Source organism: Microtus pennsylvanicus, chromosome 22 (assembly GCF_037038515.1).
Source record: "Microtus pennsylvanicus isolate mMicPen1 chromosome 22, mMicPen1.hap1, whole genome shotgun sequence".
NCBI classification, from domain to species: Eukaryota; Metazoa; Chordata; class Mammalia; order Rodentia; family Cricetidae; genus Microtus; species Microtus pennsylvanicus.
In genome coordinates, this window is record NC_134600.1 from 24,924,770 (window position 1) to 24,941,998 (window position 17,229).

Below are 17,229 nucleotides of genomic sequence, written 5' to 3' on the forward strand. Positions count from 1 at the left end.
CTGCTTCAAACTTTGCTTGCTCAAAGTTTTTATGACATGAGTATTACTGTAAGCTTGTTGATCTGCTCAGAACTGAGAAGAAAACTGCCTCTTGACCACTAGTTCTTTTGAATTACAGAACCTTTGTCACTTTGACTGATTTTTATTGTCATACCTCTGTCCCCACTTTTTAAGCAGTTCTTAAGTAGCCCTAGGAATATCGTATTTATAATGGTATTATGCATGTGTCTATGATACACATACACACCTATGGCGTGTCTCCTCTGATCATGCATTTGATGGTGAGCCTGTTAAGACACACAGAGATCTAGATTAGCAGCTCCCCTCTGGACCGCAGCATCACGCCAAGCCAGCAGTCTCACAAAACTGCCGACATGGTTACAGTCACGATGAAAATAGTTTACAGTTTAATTTTGTCTGAACTTGTGAGCAGTGGCAGCAGAACCTCTCTATTTTCACCTTCTCTTTAAATCCCGTGTTCATGTTTCTCTAGACTGTAATGTCTTTATAAGCAGTAACTGAGTAAAGCATTCAGTCTTGCTGGGAACGCTTAGTGTTCACGTGTCTCCGCAGTTTGCTTTACATTGCGTGAAGAGTGAGTTACCTTTTTTTTATTTTAAGACTTTTTTATTTATTATTTTTGAGACAAGGTTTCTATGTAGCCCTAGTTATCCTGGAATTCACTTTGTAGAGCAAGCTAGCCTAAAACTGAAAGATTTCTGCCTGCCTCTGATGCTATAGTGCTCAAATTAATGGCTTGTATCTCCCAACACCTCTGTTTTTAAAATTAAGTAATATATTATAGTTACTTTTTTAGTCAGCCTCAGATTTTTAAGTTTAGCAAAATGGAGGCACTTCCTTTAAAATTGGGACTTCGAAGCCCTCTGGTATGTTTCATAGAAACTGAAATTCCTCGTTTTCTCATCTGTTCCAGATACAGGCCACACATAAGCAGAGAGAACTGGCTAACAAATCATGGCAAAACTTCCTGGCCAGAACATCAAATGCTAAAACATTAAAGGTAGGATTTTTTATTTTATTTTTATTTTACTATTTTTGTTTGGTTTTGTTTTTGTTTTTTCAAGACAAAGTTTCTCTGTAGTTTTTGATGCCTGTCCTGGAACTAGCTCTTGTAGATCACGCTGGCTTCTAACTCAGAGATCCACCTGCCTCTGCCTCCCGAGTGCTGGGATTAAAGGCATGCGCCACCACCGCCCGGCAAAGGTAGGATTTTTAAAGCACTACAGTATACACAACAACTAGCCAGTCTTCAGGACAGAATGCCCTGCTCCCCATTCTGAACCTTCTTATTGAAGGATCCCATTTCTGTAAGCAGCAGCATGAGGAATAGGGGAGGAAATGTTCCTTCTCTGTAAGCACCATCCACCATGTTTTACTAGCAATTAATACTGTCTTCTTTCTAATTTCAAAACCTTCAGAAAGCAAAAAGGCTCCAGGAAAAGGCTATAGAATCCTCCAAATACAGTGAACGGCCACAAAATGCAATATTTCACCGAACAGTTATTAAAGGTCTTAACACAACGGTAAGGTCATTTTCCCCCACGTCTCTTTCTTAATAGATGTGAAGTTTAGGCTGCCAAAATGTTGTTTCTATGGGAACTTTTGCCTCATATATTTTGCTTTTTGTTGCTCAAATTTTCCATCATTAAGGCTCCAAAATACTTTCCCCCTCCTTTTCCCCCCTACTCTGCAGTGCGAGGTTAGAGCAGACACAGCTTTCCAGGTTTTCCTAAGAGGTTGCTGCCAACACTGGTCAGTGCGTTGGTCGCATCTTGCTCAAAGGACAAGCACAGTTCTCCTTTGCCTGGCAGTAGACCTGTGCACATTCCAGCTTTCTTAGTGATTTTAGTTTGTCCCTGGCCACAAAAGTAACAAGTGACAGAATAAGTCAAGCCTGCTTTCTTGTCCCCAAAGTCCTTGTCTTTCTCTTTTGTCACACTGTCTCTGTCAGACCTGGAATCTCATGTGGGATGTTTCTCTTACAAAATGGCTGTCAGTAGACTTTTAGATATTTGTCTTCTCCTGTTCCAGGTCCCTTCTGGTCGGGTGGTGACAGTGGAAAGCACTCCTACCCGGTTACTGGGAGGACCTCTGGCTGACACAGACATTGCTCTGAAAAGGCTGCCTATTCGAGGAGGAGCTTTGCAACGGGTGAAACCCCTGAGTGAGCCAAAAAAGAACGCCCCTATGTGACATGCTTCAGAACCTTTCTGAAATAAATCCTACTTACCATTTTTCTGCTAAATGTATATTTGTATACAATTGTAAGGCAAAAATGTAGAATAAATATTTTAGTAAAATATTATAAAATTAAAGTCAGGATAATACAGTTTATTTTTATGAAAAACATCAACATATCTATCAGAAAAGTGGTCATCATTCTCTTTGGAAAAACTGTTGGTCCCTTAACTGAAATTGTAAAGTTTGTTTATCAGTTAGGACTTTTGGCTATATATCAACTACTTCAAATAGTCTACCATAAAGGACATTTTTATGGACTTTGTAGCTACAAAGTCCTTCCTGAGTTATGTAGACTGTGGGCCCTGTTGGATCAAAGGCTGACACTGACTCAGGTTTCTTTCCGTCAGTCCACCTTACACTCTTCTGATGGAGAAGAGTGGGTGCATTTTCTCAACAATTTGTGCAGCGCTCTCCGCATCTTGGGATCCTTGATTGGTCAAATGACAACTCTGGAGCTCTTCACCTTGAAGTTGGCCAGATCTGAGTACTCCTTGCTCTTGGAGCCATAAACAGTCCAAAATCATCTAAAATTCCTAGATGGAGTCAGGGATCAAGGTGCTATCGTCAGACAGATACATGAACACCAGGAGCAACAAAAATATGTTGGTGAAAATAGAAAATAAATGTATCTATTATAAAATGCAAATGTTAGTCACAAGCTAAACGACAAAAATAAAAATACAGCTACATATGCCTTTACTGTTAATATATAAATTTTCCAGAGGACCCAGGTTCAATTCCCAGTACCCACATGGTGGTTCACAACCATCTATAACTCCAGTTCCAGAGGATCATATCCCTCTTCTGCTCCCCTCGGGTACCAGACACTCACATACATAGACATACATGCCGTCAAAACTCCCATACACACACAATAGATAAAAATTTAAAATTAAGTAAATAAAGATTTGAAGCTATTTCTAGTGCTATTTCTCTACTGTGGAAGTGACAAGCAGTGTGTAAGGAAACAGAACACAGCATGAGATGTTCAAACAAGCAGTACCAAATCACGTCTCCTTTCTCTCTGACACACCATAGTCCTCATGTCCAGAGCTAAGTGCAATGAACCTTCTCAGCATCTGTAGAACTTCCACAGACTCTTAGTTCCCCAACGGCAAGGTCATGTATAGCTTATTATTATGATCAACACCTCAGGAAATGAGTTAGTGATGTTGGCCTTGACTCTTGCAGCCTTTCCCTTGAGGTCTTCAAATGCACAAGGCACTGTCCTCAAAAAGAAGAATCAGCCCACAAGATACTATGCATGTGACATTGGACAAGGACAGCATGTTAAAGCAGCTAGAATATAAATGCTTCAAGATTGTTAATGCCTTCCTCCAGTTCTAAGACACAAGTACCATGGTATAAACATAAACAAGTTACAGAAAAATGGATGTGACTCAGTTGAGCACCAGTTTTGCACACAGTACGTAGTCCTATCTCCAGATTGACTTAGCCTGATCACTGCTCTGCTCCTCATTCGGAAGGGAGATGACAGAATAAAACAGGTTATTTTCTACTATTTTCTAGCAGCTTTGCACGACATGGTATTTATTTTGCTGACGGGAAGCAGTAGTAGTGCTTGCTGCAGAGACCTTACAGACGATAGGCAGATCTCTAACGCGTTTGTCTGGCACAGTTCCAGCCACTGTACAGTGAGTCCACCTCTCTGATAGCATCATAAACATTTCTGCTTTCGTGCTCCTCTGGATTCCTAGTGGATTTGCTGTCTAGGCTTCCCTGCCTCAGGGGTGGACAGTATTTTCTTCCATGAGTCAGCTAAGACGAAATTCCAAGCTTTCCAACTGAAACGTGCACTAATCAAGTAAATAAAACGTGTGTTTTGGAATCAGAATTAGCTGGTTTGTACCCTTAAGGTCTCTGGAAATTCATCAGTTATGCACTACATTAAATGAACTGTGCATAAACCCAAATCCATGAAACAGGTTTTGAGTCTGCCGTAGTACAATGACAAAACTGCTGACCTTAAAAATAAAAAATAGCTGGCTTCATCAGATAACTCTGCACAGAGAAAGAAAGAGAAATAGTATGTCTCCATACCCCTGCTACTCAGCACCATTTCTGGAATTCTTTCAGCTTTTTGATGTCATTGAACTGCTTTTGCCAGTCGGCGATGGCACATGCCTTTAATACCAGCATTTGGGAGGCAGAGGCAGGCGGATCTCTATGAGTTTGAGGCCAGCCTGATCTACAGTCTCATTCTGCTTCCCACCCAACTGGTATATGCAATACTCGGTTACATGAAATAATACCTGTGTGATAGTTTGAAAGAAAATGGCCCTGATAGACCTTTAGGGAGTTGCACTATTAGATGTGACCTTTTTGGAGTAGGTGTGGCCTTTCTGGAGGCAACACGTCACTGGGGGATGGGCTTTGAGGTTTCAGAAGCTCAAACTGGTAGCTCGCTCTTCCTGATGCCTGAAGATCCAGATTTAGAACTCTCAGACCCTCTCCAGCACCACACCTGCCGGCAGTCTGTCATATTCCCCGCCTTGTTGATAATGTACAAAACCTCAGAAACTGTAAATCAACCCCAATTAAAAGTGTTTTCTTTTATAAGAGTACCATGGGCGTAGTCATAATGTCTCTTCACAGAAACAACCCTCACTAAAACTACTTGTCAAGTCATATTTGAAAAGCTAAGAGGTTTGTTTATTTTTTCTTTTTTGTATTTCAAGACAAGATTTCTCTGTGTAGCCTTGGCTGTCCTGGACCTTGCTCTGTAAACCAGGCTGACCTCCACCTCACAGAGGTCTGCCTGCCTCTGCCACCAAACTGCAAATACTGGGATTAAAGGCATGTGCCGCTGCAGGTGGTTTGTTCCTTCTTTAACCCTGAAGGTTCTTATCCTGCTGTCCGTGTACCTTCCTTAGATTTGTGTATGTGTATAAACCCTTATTAAAGCCCTAGTAGTACTTCATGAGAATTTGGGATTGGTTCAAACTCATATAATACACCCCCTTTTATTTCAAGGTTTATTCTTGAATCAAGTCAAACTATCAGACATTTTTATCCAGTATTATTTTTGCTTATATTTAGTTTGATTGTGCCTATATCATTTTGCACAGAGGAAAAAAATGTGTCATAACCATCAAAACACTTGAAAACAATGTGTTTTACAATGTTTTCACAATAGCCAATCAGGAAATCTATAGGGCAGATTTCTATTGGTTCTTTGTCCTGGAAACGTGTAGAAATTTCCTAAACATCTGCTTTGGTTCTTCTTGTAAATATGAAAATCTTCAAACTGCTTGGAGTCCCTCTCATTTTGGAACTTAGAAACCTCACCAAGTTTATAGGCCTTTTTGCCAAAGATATAGGCTGGGAGTGGGCAAGGGTGAGGTGGGCAGCGGTGGGAGTGGGCAGAGGGTGGAGTGGGCAGGGGTGGGGTGGGCAGCAATGGGAGTGGGCAGGGGTAGAGTGGGCAGGAGTGGGGTGGGCAGCGGTGGGAGTGGGCAGAGGGTAGCACTAGGTATCTTCCTCTACTACTCTCTCATTTCCTGAGATCAGGCTTCTCACTGAGTCTCATTCTGTTAGGCTGGTTGTCCAGGAAGCCCCAGCGATCTTCCTGTCTCCTCTTTCCCAGTGCTGGGCTTACAGACACATGCTCCTCTCCCTGAGTATCTAATCTTAGCCCTGTGTTTGCGCCACAAACACTTTACCAACTGGAGCCACCTTCCAAGTCCCCAAAGTATTGACTTGGAACATAGGGTGAAGTCATTACTATACAAGTACTGACTTGGAGCATAGGATGAAGTCATTACTATAGAAGTACTGACTTGGAGCATAGGGTGAAGTCATTATTATAGAAGTATTGACTTGGAGCATAGGGTGAAGTCATTACTATAGAAGTACTAACTTGGAGCATAGGATCAAGTCATTACTATAGAAGTACTGACTTGGAGCATAGGGTGAAGTCATTATTATAGAAGTATTGACTTGGAGCATAGGGTGAAGTCATTACTATAGAAGTACTAACTTGGAGCATAGGATCAAGTCATTACTATAGAAGTACTGACTTGGAGCCTAGGGTGAAGTCATTACTATAGAAGTACTAACTTGGAGCATAGGATCAAGTCATTACTATACAAGTACTGACTTGGAGCCTAGGGTGAAGTCATTACTATAGAAGTACTGACTTGGAGCATAGGATCAAGTCATTACTATACAAGTATTGACTTGGAGCATAGGATGAAGTCATTGCTACAGAAGTACTGACTTGGAGCATAGGATGAAGTCATTACTATAGAAGTACTGACTTGGAGCATAGGGTGAAGTCATTACTATACAAGTATTGACTTGGAGCATAGGATGAAGTCATTACTACAGAAGTACTGACTTGGAGCATAGGGTGAAGTCATTACTATAGAAGTACTGACTTGGAGCATAGGATGAAGTCATTACTGTAGCATTGGTACTTTCTGAAACCATTCCTCACCACGGCGATCTCCTCATCCACTGTGTGCCATTCTTGGGTTTGGCACATTCCTTTAAAGCTGACACTGCTCATGGATATGGGTGTGAGTTGTAAATAACATAAAAATGACTGAGTATGAGATGTGACTGACATAATGCCTAGGCAAAACGTCCATCATGCTGTGCTTTGCTAAACTGTAGCTTCTTCACTTTTGTTAGTTGTTCGAGACAGGGTTTCTCTGTAACTTTGGTGCCCATCCCGGAACTAGCTTCTATAGACCAGGCTGGCCTTGAACTCCCAGAGATCCGCCTGCCTCTGCCTCCCGAGTGCTGGGATTAAAGGCGTGCGCCACCACAGCCCGGCTAGTTGTTGTTTCTTTTTGAATGTTGTGATGTTATGAATTATACCACAGGGCGGGAGAGATGTCTCAGAGGTTGAGAGCACTGACTGCTCTCCCAGAGGATTTGGGTTCAATTCTTGGCATCCACATGGTAAGTCCCAACTGTCTGTAATCCCCATGCCAGGGGATCCAATGTGGTCTTCTAGCCTCTGCAGGCACTGAACACACACAAGTGCACACACACGTGTGCACACACACACACAGGAAACATATCCATACACTTAAAAAAAAGAACTGTACCATAAAGGTTTTAGTCTTAATAAATAGAAAAATATTTAATATATAAGATGAATTAGTATTGAAATGTAATTTTAGATACTGGCATTAGTTGGGGCAGTTTTAAAGTCAATATTAGGGTACCAGACAGACACTTTATAAAATTAATTACAACTTCACTCCACTGATTAGTTTTAAAAAATTATATTTTCATGTGAAGTAGTTCCAAAACAAAGGCAACTTGACAAAATGCTTTTTAAATAACATATTATTGACGTTACTTAAATATATGCAAATAATCCAATAACTATTAATAAAACAATTATACAGCTAGAGAAAGAAAATCACCAGATTAAGAAACTAAAGATCAGAATTTTAATTACAACAGGAGATTTGATTTGGCAAGTACTAACAGGATTCTGCTCTCAATTGGCATCTTGCTTGAGGTATTTTTTGTGTTTTCCTTCCTAAATGTAAAACATGTTTTATAATCTAGTTCTATAGTATCAAGGAAAATTAATATTTCTTAATATAAGATTCCATTCTTCTATGCAACCCAGTTGAAAATGTTTTGTTCAAAAGGCCGCAACAAGCCTGGTATTTAAGTCTTACAATATGAATACAGAGCTGTATGACTTTCTTATGAACTACTCATGGGGGAGCAATAAGATGATTTTAATGATCTAGCAATATTTATATTCCAAGATCATTTATAATCAATCACTCATGATTTCTAAATAATGTAAACATTTATTTTAATTAGAAAATTATAATTTTCTTATTCTTTTATTTTTATAATTATTATAAGAAAATAAACAAGACAAATTTGCTAGCTAGATAAATCTGAAATAACCAGAAGTACTAAATATCAAATTTTTAATAATGCCACTTCGCTATTTCCGTAGGTATACCTTCAAATCACCTCTATTCATTTTCTGTGGAAAATTATACTTGGAAGATACCACCTGTCTTCTGCCCATTCCATGAGACCTTGAAAGCAAACAGTCTATGTACATGTCCCAGAAGTCTTGAGCTATGTTTAAGAAGATATTGTAATGCCCGGGCCGCTGAGATTTTTGCAAGAACAACATGAAATTCCAGAAGGCGTCCACATTGTGCTCTATCTTGAGCTCCTTGAGGTCTATGAGTGTTAGAGAGCATGTGTTCCAGCACTGAAGATCCACATCTTCTGTGATGCCGGCGCTGATGCTGGCAAGCACTCCCTTTTGAAACTCAAAGTTAGCGTTCGTGAGACTGAACATCATGATGCAGCCCAGGGGAAGGTAGACCCATCTCCTTACAGCAGAACCCATCCTATAGAGAGGAAAAGGAGAAGTTTAAAAACACACACACAAAAGAAAAATGCTATAGTGAATGTGTATTTGTTGGTTTTCCTCTGAGCTGATGATTCTCAGACCTTCCTTTGAAGGGATATTAGAATTCTGGCTTGACAACCAAAAGTCTGAGACTCCCTGAAATCTAGTGTATGTTTGTGCAGATGTGATGTGTATTTCATCACAGACCCTCACAGCTGCACGAAACCTTAAAAACTTGCATTCCCTCTCTCCCCCTGTAGAGATTAGTACACTCTTCAGTGATGTGCTCTCCTGTCTCACTGTCCAGGAGGACTAAAGTGCAACTCATTCTGGATGTGGTTATGAGAGGTTTTGTTGGGTTTTAATTGAATTATTAGAAATCTACTTACCTAATGGCATCTGATATCTCAAATATTCCTGTTTGTTTTGTTTTCCACTGAAAAATATTTGTTGAGCCCTCCTGTCTTGTGGATCCTGACTTTTCTTAAGTTGTTTGGGACTAGTTTAGAGATGAAGATGTATCCATAAAATGAGCAGAAAATAAGGTGGGTACAAGCTAGTGTGAGATGGTACAGGGTCAATTACTGCCCAGCAAATATTGCATTGTTCTATTGGCTTCTCTGTAAAGTTTCCCTGTCAGCTGGTTCCTCAGCAAATCGACCTAGAACACATGGGTAAGATCGGGGACTAACTTGCCAATAGATTGCCAATAGTTCATCCAGACTGTGGGTTCTCTAAATGCTCCTATACACTCTGCCACCTCAACAGTCATCTCAGACAGATGCGGTGAAGAACCTGGAGCCCATAACCCAAGACATCTCCTTTCTGCATACTGCCTTTCTCCTCCCCTCATTAAAATAAACTATTTTCTTTTTAAGAAAGAAAAATTTAAACAATATTCCGGTCGTTTTACACTATCGGTAATTGTGCAGATTGCATGCAGAATGAGCTTACAGTGCGGGTGACAATCCTAAAATGGGTGTGAGGCGTGAGTTCCAAGATTTTTCCCCTCTCCCCCGCAATTGGTTGGTGTCCCGACCAACGCCCTTTCCACCTATGGCCGCCTGGATGGGACGTAGAAGAGTAACCCTTCCCAGGAACCGGGGAACCGAGTACCTTCCGTGAATGTCCGTGGCGCGTCCCAGCACGATGGTACCCGAATGTGTCTCCGGCTGCGGGACCTGTCGTGTCCGTGCACGCTCCTGACTGGGAACCAGAGGTGTCAGTGCAGGCTCAGGATGTCCCACCCCAGGAAACAGGAGGAAGGTGGAGATGGTTCTGCAAGACCCCGGGTCGCAGGGGTTGGGAGTGGAACCGCGCTCTGCTCCGCGCTCCTCACCAGAGACAGACTGGCAGGACCGCGCTCCTTTTCTAGACAGAGCAAGCCCACGGAGTGGATGGCCACGCCCCCTCGGGGGTCCCCGGGCCGCCACTCCTCCTGCCACTGCCTACCCGGGCTTGGCTCCACCGTGATCACATCTGTCTTTCTTCCTGGCTCCCTCATTCTGTACTCTGAGACTCGTGTTGCCGGTAGGCAGTCATCATCCCCCGAACTATCTTCTCTCCCTAGACACCCAACGACCACGCCGGTGTCCGCAGGAAAATTCTCTTATGGCTGGAGACCTGTTAAAAATCCTAAGCCTCCCTGATGGGGTCTAACCTCCAGCTAATCACCATTTAAATTATGAACATTAACCTGTTCACTAACTCAAGTATGACCTCGCTTGTACCTAAGCACAGTTTAACTCTGGGAACGGTGTTCTGCAGCCTTCAGTAGAAGGAAGACTTCAGAAAGTCTCTTTTATGGTATGCCTTCGGTTTTAATGCCTATGGTTCCAGCCTTGGGGCATCGCTAGCACAATCATGGGAGGTTATGCCTGTTTCCTATGCTCAAACTCCATGACAATAGTCAACGGGATGGGATAGAAAATCAAACCAAAATCTGATTTATCCATTGTTCCCTTTAGGCATGTCTCCTTTGCACGCAACTTTTTGAGCTAGGATGGAGGTGAATTCACTGTCCCTTCCTCTACACTAAAAACACGTCCTCATCAAATAAAAGTATTAGCAGTTCTTTCCTGGTCTCCTCCTCACATGCGTGGAGGTTTAGCACGGCTAACCATAATATCTCGTGTGTTGATCTTAAATCCTTCCTGCATCCCTTCTGCATCCAGGACCAACTTCTACATAAAACAGAGTTGATAAAAAGGGAGTATTTGTTACCAGAGTTTGTAGGACTCATATAAATCCATCTCACGCCAATATATTTCTCCAGTGTTTCGGGTGTCTCAGTCCACAGCTATTCACGGGCTCTCAAAGTAGACAGATCAAAAGTTTGCTATATAATACCTCATCTAAAATCTGAAGTTTGTACTCTTCCATGGAATTCTCTCACTAACCGAAACTGCTGTCCGATTTCACATGATTCTACACACACACACACACACACACACACACACACACAGTGCCTTAAGGAAGCAATTTCTTGTACTTTCCAATTAATGTTAGCTATTCAATAGTTTCTTCTAAAATGAGTTAGCTATTATTTATGCTAAATAACCATGAAATCCTATATCTTTGTTAAAATAACATTCCAAAATTACTATACCTATATGTAGATATTGCAAATGTTTTATAGAATAGCCATAAAACATAAGAGGCAGGCAACAGATGGTGTTCCTCTTTCCAGTTCTTTTTCTCAATTGTTTCACTCCCCTTATATCACTACAAAATACCTGAAATACAAACTATTGCAAAATATATATGACAACCGTGGCTTTTTCAATAAATGAAGCTGGGGCTTGGTGATCCACAGAAAATAAAATTTAATTTAGGTTACTTCCCCATAATATCACCAAATTCAATCCCAGGGATATTAAAAATTAAAATGTAAAAAATGAAATTTCATAACTTTAAGACTTGAGAATATCTTTATGATTTGAAGTTGGGGAATATTTTTAATGGTGGATTAAAGAAAGTAGTGTTTAACTAATTTAGAATTACTGTTATGATACTGAAATAAATATAAAAAATAGGGCTTGGGTTGTAGTTCAGAATACTTACCTACCATGCCTTAGGCCATGGGCTCAATTTCCAATACCTTCCCCAAAATTCAAAACAAAGATTTTTTTAAATTAGAAATAATAGGATGTTTCATCATATATAATCACAAGGCACTTGTAATTAGGAGCCAAAACAAAAACTTTCTGTAGAATCAACAAGAAAAAGGTAAATGTCCCAATAGAAATCTATGATCTCTATGTTTGCTCACTTGTTTTGCTTTTTGAGACAGGGTTTCTCTGTGTAGCCATGGCTGTCCTGAGACTCGCTCTGTAGACCAGGCTGGCCTCTAACTCACAGAGATCCGCCTGTCTCTGCCTCTCTAGTGTTTGGATCGAAGGCATAGGCTACCTCTGCCCATCTTGAAATCTGAGGTTTTAAAGAGACATTTCTCAGATAACACACACACACATACACACACAAAATGAACACAGAAGCAAGTAAGTACAAATTAAAACTACAATGGGATATTAATTCATATCTAGCAAATAACATACTTAGTAAGTCTTAGAATATCAAGTGATGGTGAGCAAGCAAGTATATCAAAGTTCTCCAAAGAACCAGAACACACGCGCACACACACAAAGATATAAACGTGAATAATTGAGCCATGCATTGTGGAGCTAGAAGTTCAGGACAGCTGGCGGTAGAGTTCCAGCCTGACTCCAAAGGCCTGAGAACTACAAGAGCAGTAAAGACCCAGCGCCCGAGGTCAGGAAGAAAGCCAACTCCCTTTCTCCGTTTCTTTGTTCTGTCAGGCCCTTGGTGGCTTAGGTGATGCCCGTTCAACTGACTGGAACAGTAAGGCAATCTGCTTTATTCAGTTTGCCATTTTAAACACTAATCTCATTCAAAATGAAACTCACAGACTCACCCAGAAACATTTACCAAATTCTTGGACAACTCATGGTCAAGTTCACACATGTAACCCGCTTCATGAAGCAGCAGCACTCTTACATAGTACTAGGGATGCTGTAGATTACATAATTAGACCATAATTGGCACTTTAATCTAAGTCATAGCAAGCACATGATCATTTATTGTCTTGAAAACCTAAACATTCTGCAATACATTTTGATCAAATCCATCTCCATTTTTCTCCTCTAACCCCAACAGTATCTCTCTCCCAACTTCATGTTGCTATTTCTTAAAATTCACTGAATTGCACTTGGTGTCCATGGGTATCTAAGCCCCCCCCCCCAAAGGCTGCATTCTGGAAGACTTTCTTTCCCCCAGAAGCCATCAGCGGTCAGTAGCTCCTCAGTTAGTGGTGGAACTTCATTAACCACTCCTCCACGCAGACAGGGGTTTAGGCTGACTTGATATTTGTACAGGTCTTGAGCCTGCGATTATATATGTTGCGTGTTCATGTGTGCCATGGTACTCACTGTTGTGTCTGGTACACTGTTTTGCTGCAGACGCCCACTGCTGTTGGCTCTTATGATCTTTCCTCCTCCCCGTCCCGTGATGTAGTGATCCCATGTAGAGTTGAACATTCTATATTTTCTTAATTTTCTGCAGATTGAGTAGTTGTGCACCTCTGTATTAATCACTCTATTGTGAAAAGAAGCTTCCCTGGTGAGGGTTAAGAAATGTACTAATCTTTGAGATTAAAGATGAAAACTTAAGGAGCAGTGTATTACTGTGTCCATTTAGCAAACTAACAGCAGTAGGTTCTCTCCCAGGGCTTAGGGCTTACCCAGCCCCACGGTTTTGGCCCCGTTAACAGCATCAAGACTGAGTTCTGCCTTCTGGTGTGGGCTTTAAAGCCAATCAGAAAGTGGTCACCCGTGGTATCTTTATGTTTATGGCTCCAAATTTGTATATGTTAATTACATTCTTTCTCAAGATGTGTAAGACAGCATAAGAATGACATCTTTCCATGGTAGGAAGAGAATGCTTGGTGTCTGGCTGCACTTACAGGAGGTGGGGAGCAAAGACCCCCTTCCAGCATATCTGCTTCAGATGGCACTGACGAACACAGAAGAGGGAGAAGAAGATGGCAGGTCAAAATGGTGAATTCATGTGCTGTATGATAGCTGGCCCTTAGCCTTCCGCAATTTCTGAAAACTGCCTAGAAATATAATTAGATTTGAGGTGATTTTCTTTTGATGAAACACGCATTGCTGCCAGAAGATATACATTGACAACAGAAAGTCTAGATGACTCGGGGCACTGTGCTCAACTTTAGGAACCCTGAACTGCAACCGGGATCAATGAAGGAAGAAGATTAAGACCAATCTGCTTGGACAGTCTCCAGAGAAGGACAACAGAATGCAATTGGCCCATTAGATTGCTGTGAGGCCAAACATTTTAGAAATTCCCCCAGCACTTGGAGAACTGGGTACAAATGATCTGGCCAAATGGAGTACAGTGGCAAAACCCAAAAGCACACACTTCCCGAAATGGCCATTAAGACTATTTTGGTAATGTGCATTTGTAATCCCACCACTAGGGAAACTGAGGCAAAAGAATTAGTACTTGTAGGACACCATGAGCTACATACATGTAGTGAGATCCTGTCTCTCTCTCTCAGAAAGGGGGAAGGCATAGTAAAGCCTACACGAGTTTAGACTTTAGGGTTGATTGTTCATAAAGCCAAATGTACTAATAATTAACAGATTCTTCTTATTGACCATTTTAATCAAAAATTAACCCTCTAGGAGCTGAAGAGAAGAATCAGCATCTAAGAGCATCGCTACTCTTCTGAAGGCCCGAGGCTTCCCCAATATAACAATTCTGCACCGACCAGAGAGGGCTTCCCCAGCAGAGCTGTTAGAGCTGGATTCGTTGCTCCAGAGTGTAGCAACTCTGTTCTGCTAGGGCAAGGTTTCCTCAGCGAAAAGCGTTACAGTTCAGATCTGCTCTGCTCCATCTCTGCTCTGGCAAAAGAAGGTCGTTCAAGAGAGTTATTGGATGAAAAGAATCCAGGAGAGTGACTTCCTCTACCAGGGTGGAAGAAGACCAGCTGCAAACTAAACAGGTATAGGGCTTCCAGAGGGCTTCATAGGGGCGGGGTTTTCCCAGGGAGGAGAAGGATTGGTTAGTTTTCCCTGCTCAGGGATTGGTTAGTTTAGCAGGTCAGGGACAGAGATGGCCCTGATTTTAGAGCCATTTTTTTTCTCTCTCACTATCCTTTTAAAGCTTTTGGGCTCTAGTTTTGGGACCAGGGTGTATTTTTTTTCCCTAGGGACAAAGTGTGTTCTTTGGCACTGTTTTCAGAGTCAGGGCATGTTTCTTTGGTTCTGGGTTCAGGGCTAAATTATTTCTTTCACTTGCTCAGGTCTCAGAGCCAGGGTATGTTTCTGATTTCAGGGCTCTAATTTCAGGGCCAGGGTGGATTTCTTGACTGGCACCTTTCCCCTACGACCTATAACTTCAACTCTAGGGACTTCAGTGCCTTCTTCCAGTCTCTATGGACACCCCCCCAACACACACACACACACACACACACACACACACACACACACACACACACAAATAATAAATGAAAATAAGTCCTTTTTAAAAATCCTATAAGCAAGCGTGTTTTTCAAGCCATTCATTATTTTTATTAAAATTATTTTCAGCAGAAGTAAAGTATTCCTCATGCTACCATCATGATCATTTTGTTCCCAGTCCATTTCCAGTGTCCTCACACTTCATTCCCAAATTAGTCAAGAGTATCTGTCCCTTCCCCTTTGTCACTTTAGGTCCTGACTCCACCCCAAGGTCCCTTTCACAAAAGTCAGGCTTGATGGTATAATTAGATGCCCGTCTTCACTAAGTATGTGTGCTGGTTGTTTGCACATTACTATGCGCCATTTCCCATCGAGATCATTGATCAAAAATTACACTTATTAGAGACTTTTCTAGTAATTGTCATACACTATGAAGAGCACTCAGGTATATCTAGCTGGTTTTTCTTTCTGTGCTGGAAAGTTTCAGGTTCTTGGGAACTTTGCAGCATCTCAGCAGCCAGAGTCTTTGAGTGCTTCTGAACCCTCGTGGTGACTATAGAGAGTTTCTGATTTAATCAAGACAATCGCCTGCTCGCTTGTCCCCTGGCTTTTTCGCCTCCAGGTGCTCACTTGCAGTTTTGTCATGCTTGCATTCATCCTGCCTCTGCTCTGCACAGCACGCTCCCACGGGAATTACTGCCATCATCGCTGCCCACAGAGTCCAGAAGAGCCCTCCACACACACTGGGGGCAGGATGACTGCATAATCGTGCTGAATACCTACAAGAAGAATAATTTCTCAAGCTATTGACTTTCTGACTCATTATAATGAAAGACATTAATTTTAAACATCCACACCTCCAATTCCCTCTGTTAATCCTTAATTACAATGTATTGATCAACGTGTAATTCAATGACCTTGCTGGTAAAGAGAGCAGGAAATGAGGCCGAAACAAGTAGGGACCTTGTAGAGGCAAAAAAATGTCCCTTGTCTGATAATTGAGGGGAAAACAGCACGGTTTTTCCAGGAACATAGGAGAGGATGATGAACAGAATACTGACTCTGAGACAAGAGAAAACACTCAGGACAATGGTAAGAAAAGATTTTCAATTCCCACTTCTTCAAAAGGGGAGGAGAAAGAGAAGAAGAGGATGAGAAAAAGGAAGAAGAGAAGAGGAGGAGGAGGAAGATCATTAGTATAAAATACTTTGACATTATTTTTTAAAGGGAAGGAAAGAAAAGAAGATTTTATTAGGATATAACAATTGAAATATTAAACACAAACATTGTAGGTGATAATAGCCTCATGTGGCGGTCAAGGCTCTCTAAAGGAACAGAGCTGATAGAATAAGGAGCTAGATAAGACTGGTTTCCTTGATATGGTTTGGGTAGCCCAACAGTGACTGCCTCATTCCACAGAAGCCAAGAACTTGGTAGTTGCTTTATCAACAAGGTTGAATGTCTCATCAAGGCCTGGAGAGCTGCTGGTTTCAATCTACTTTAAGCCCAAAGAGCTGGTTCTACTATCAACGAAGGAATGCCATAGCAACAGGATAGATGAACTTGCTAGCAAGAACAAAGGCAAGCAGACAAAAGGAAGAGTTTCCATCTTCCCTGTTCGTTAGTATGGCCTGCCGCCAGAAGCTGCTGCCCACATCTAGGGTGAGTCTACGTCGCTGCCCATAATATGATGAAGAAAGGCCCTCAGAGAAGTGCCCAGCAACTTCAGATTGAGTTGATTCCAGATGCAGTCAAATTGACAACCAAGATTAGCTACCACGTGGTCGTGTGCATACAATTCTTTGTTATTCTAAACTTATATGGAACTTTTGGATGCCCATGAATGGAATGGGAGATTTGTGTGTAGACTTCCATGGGCTCGGGTGGGGAACACGCACAACGTTTATTATGTTGTTGGTTGCATCTGAAAGCTGGATCTGAAAAAGGAAGTGAAGCAGACGATGTCTTCTCTTCTGCCTTTCTCCTTTCATTCATTCATTTTTGACTTTTTTAAATTTACTTTTGTTTTTTAATTTTTATATGCGTAGGTGGTTGGTCTGCATGTTTAGATGTGAACATGAATGTGACTTTGGTACC

The 17,229-nt window shown here is 41.5% G+C and overlaps 2 protein-coding genes across 6 annotated transcripts in view; one reads left to right on the forward strand and one right to left on the reverse strand.

Moving 5' to 3' along the window:
* Positions 1-2,952, forward strand: part of Cfap69 (cilia and flagella associated protein 69) — a 73,380-nt gene extending 70,428 nt beyond the window's left edge. For 4 of the 5 annotated variants that reach the window (XM_075956278.1, XM_075956282.1, XM_075956279.1 and 1 more), the window contains 3 exons: positions 935-1,021; positions 1,440-1,544; positions 2,053-2,341. In XM_075956278.1, coding sequence (XP_075812393.1) covers positions 935-1,021; positions 1,440-1,544; positions 2,053-2,214 — 354 coding nt within the window. In that variant the 3' untranslated portion in view covers positions 2,215-2,341. Of the gene's footprint in view, positions 1-934; positions 1,022-1,439; positions 1,545-2,052 lie in introns of all 5 variants that reach the window. The other variant, XM_075956281.1, reaches the window with a different exon arrangement.
* Positions 2,953-8,191: 5,239 nt separating this feature from the next.
* On the reverse strand, positions 8,192-9,950 carry Fam237b (family with sequence similarity 237 member B). Its single transcript, XM_075956342.1, has 2 exons — positions 9,749-9,950; positions 8,192-8,630 (listed from the first exon to the last, which is right to left on the reverse strand). Exon 2 carries the CDS (start codon positions 8,627-8,629, stop codon positions 8,210-8,212), a length of 420 nt encoding a protein of 139 aa, XP_075812457.1. The 5' UTR covers position 8,630; positions 9,749-9,950; the 3' UTR covers positions 8,192-8,209.
* Between the last annotated feature and the right edge of the window lie 7,279 nt (positions 9,951-17,229).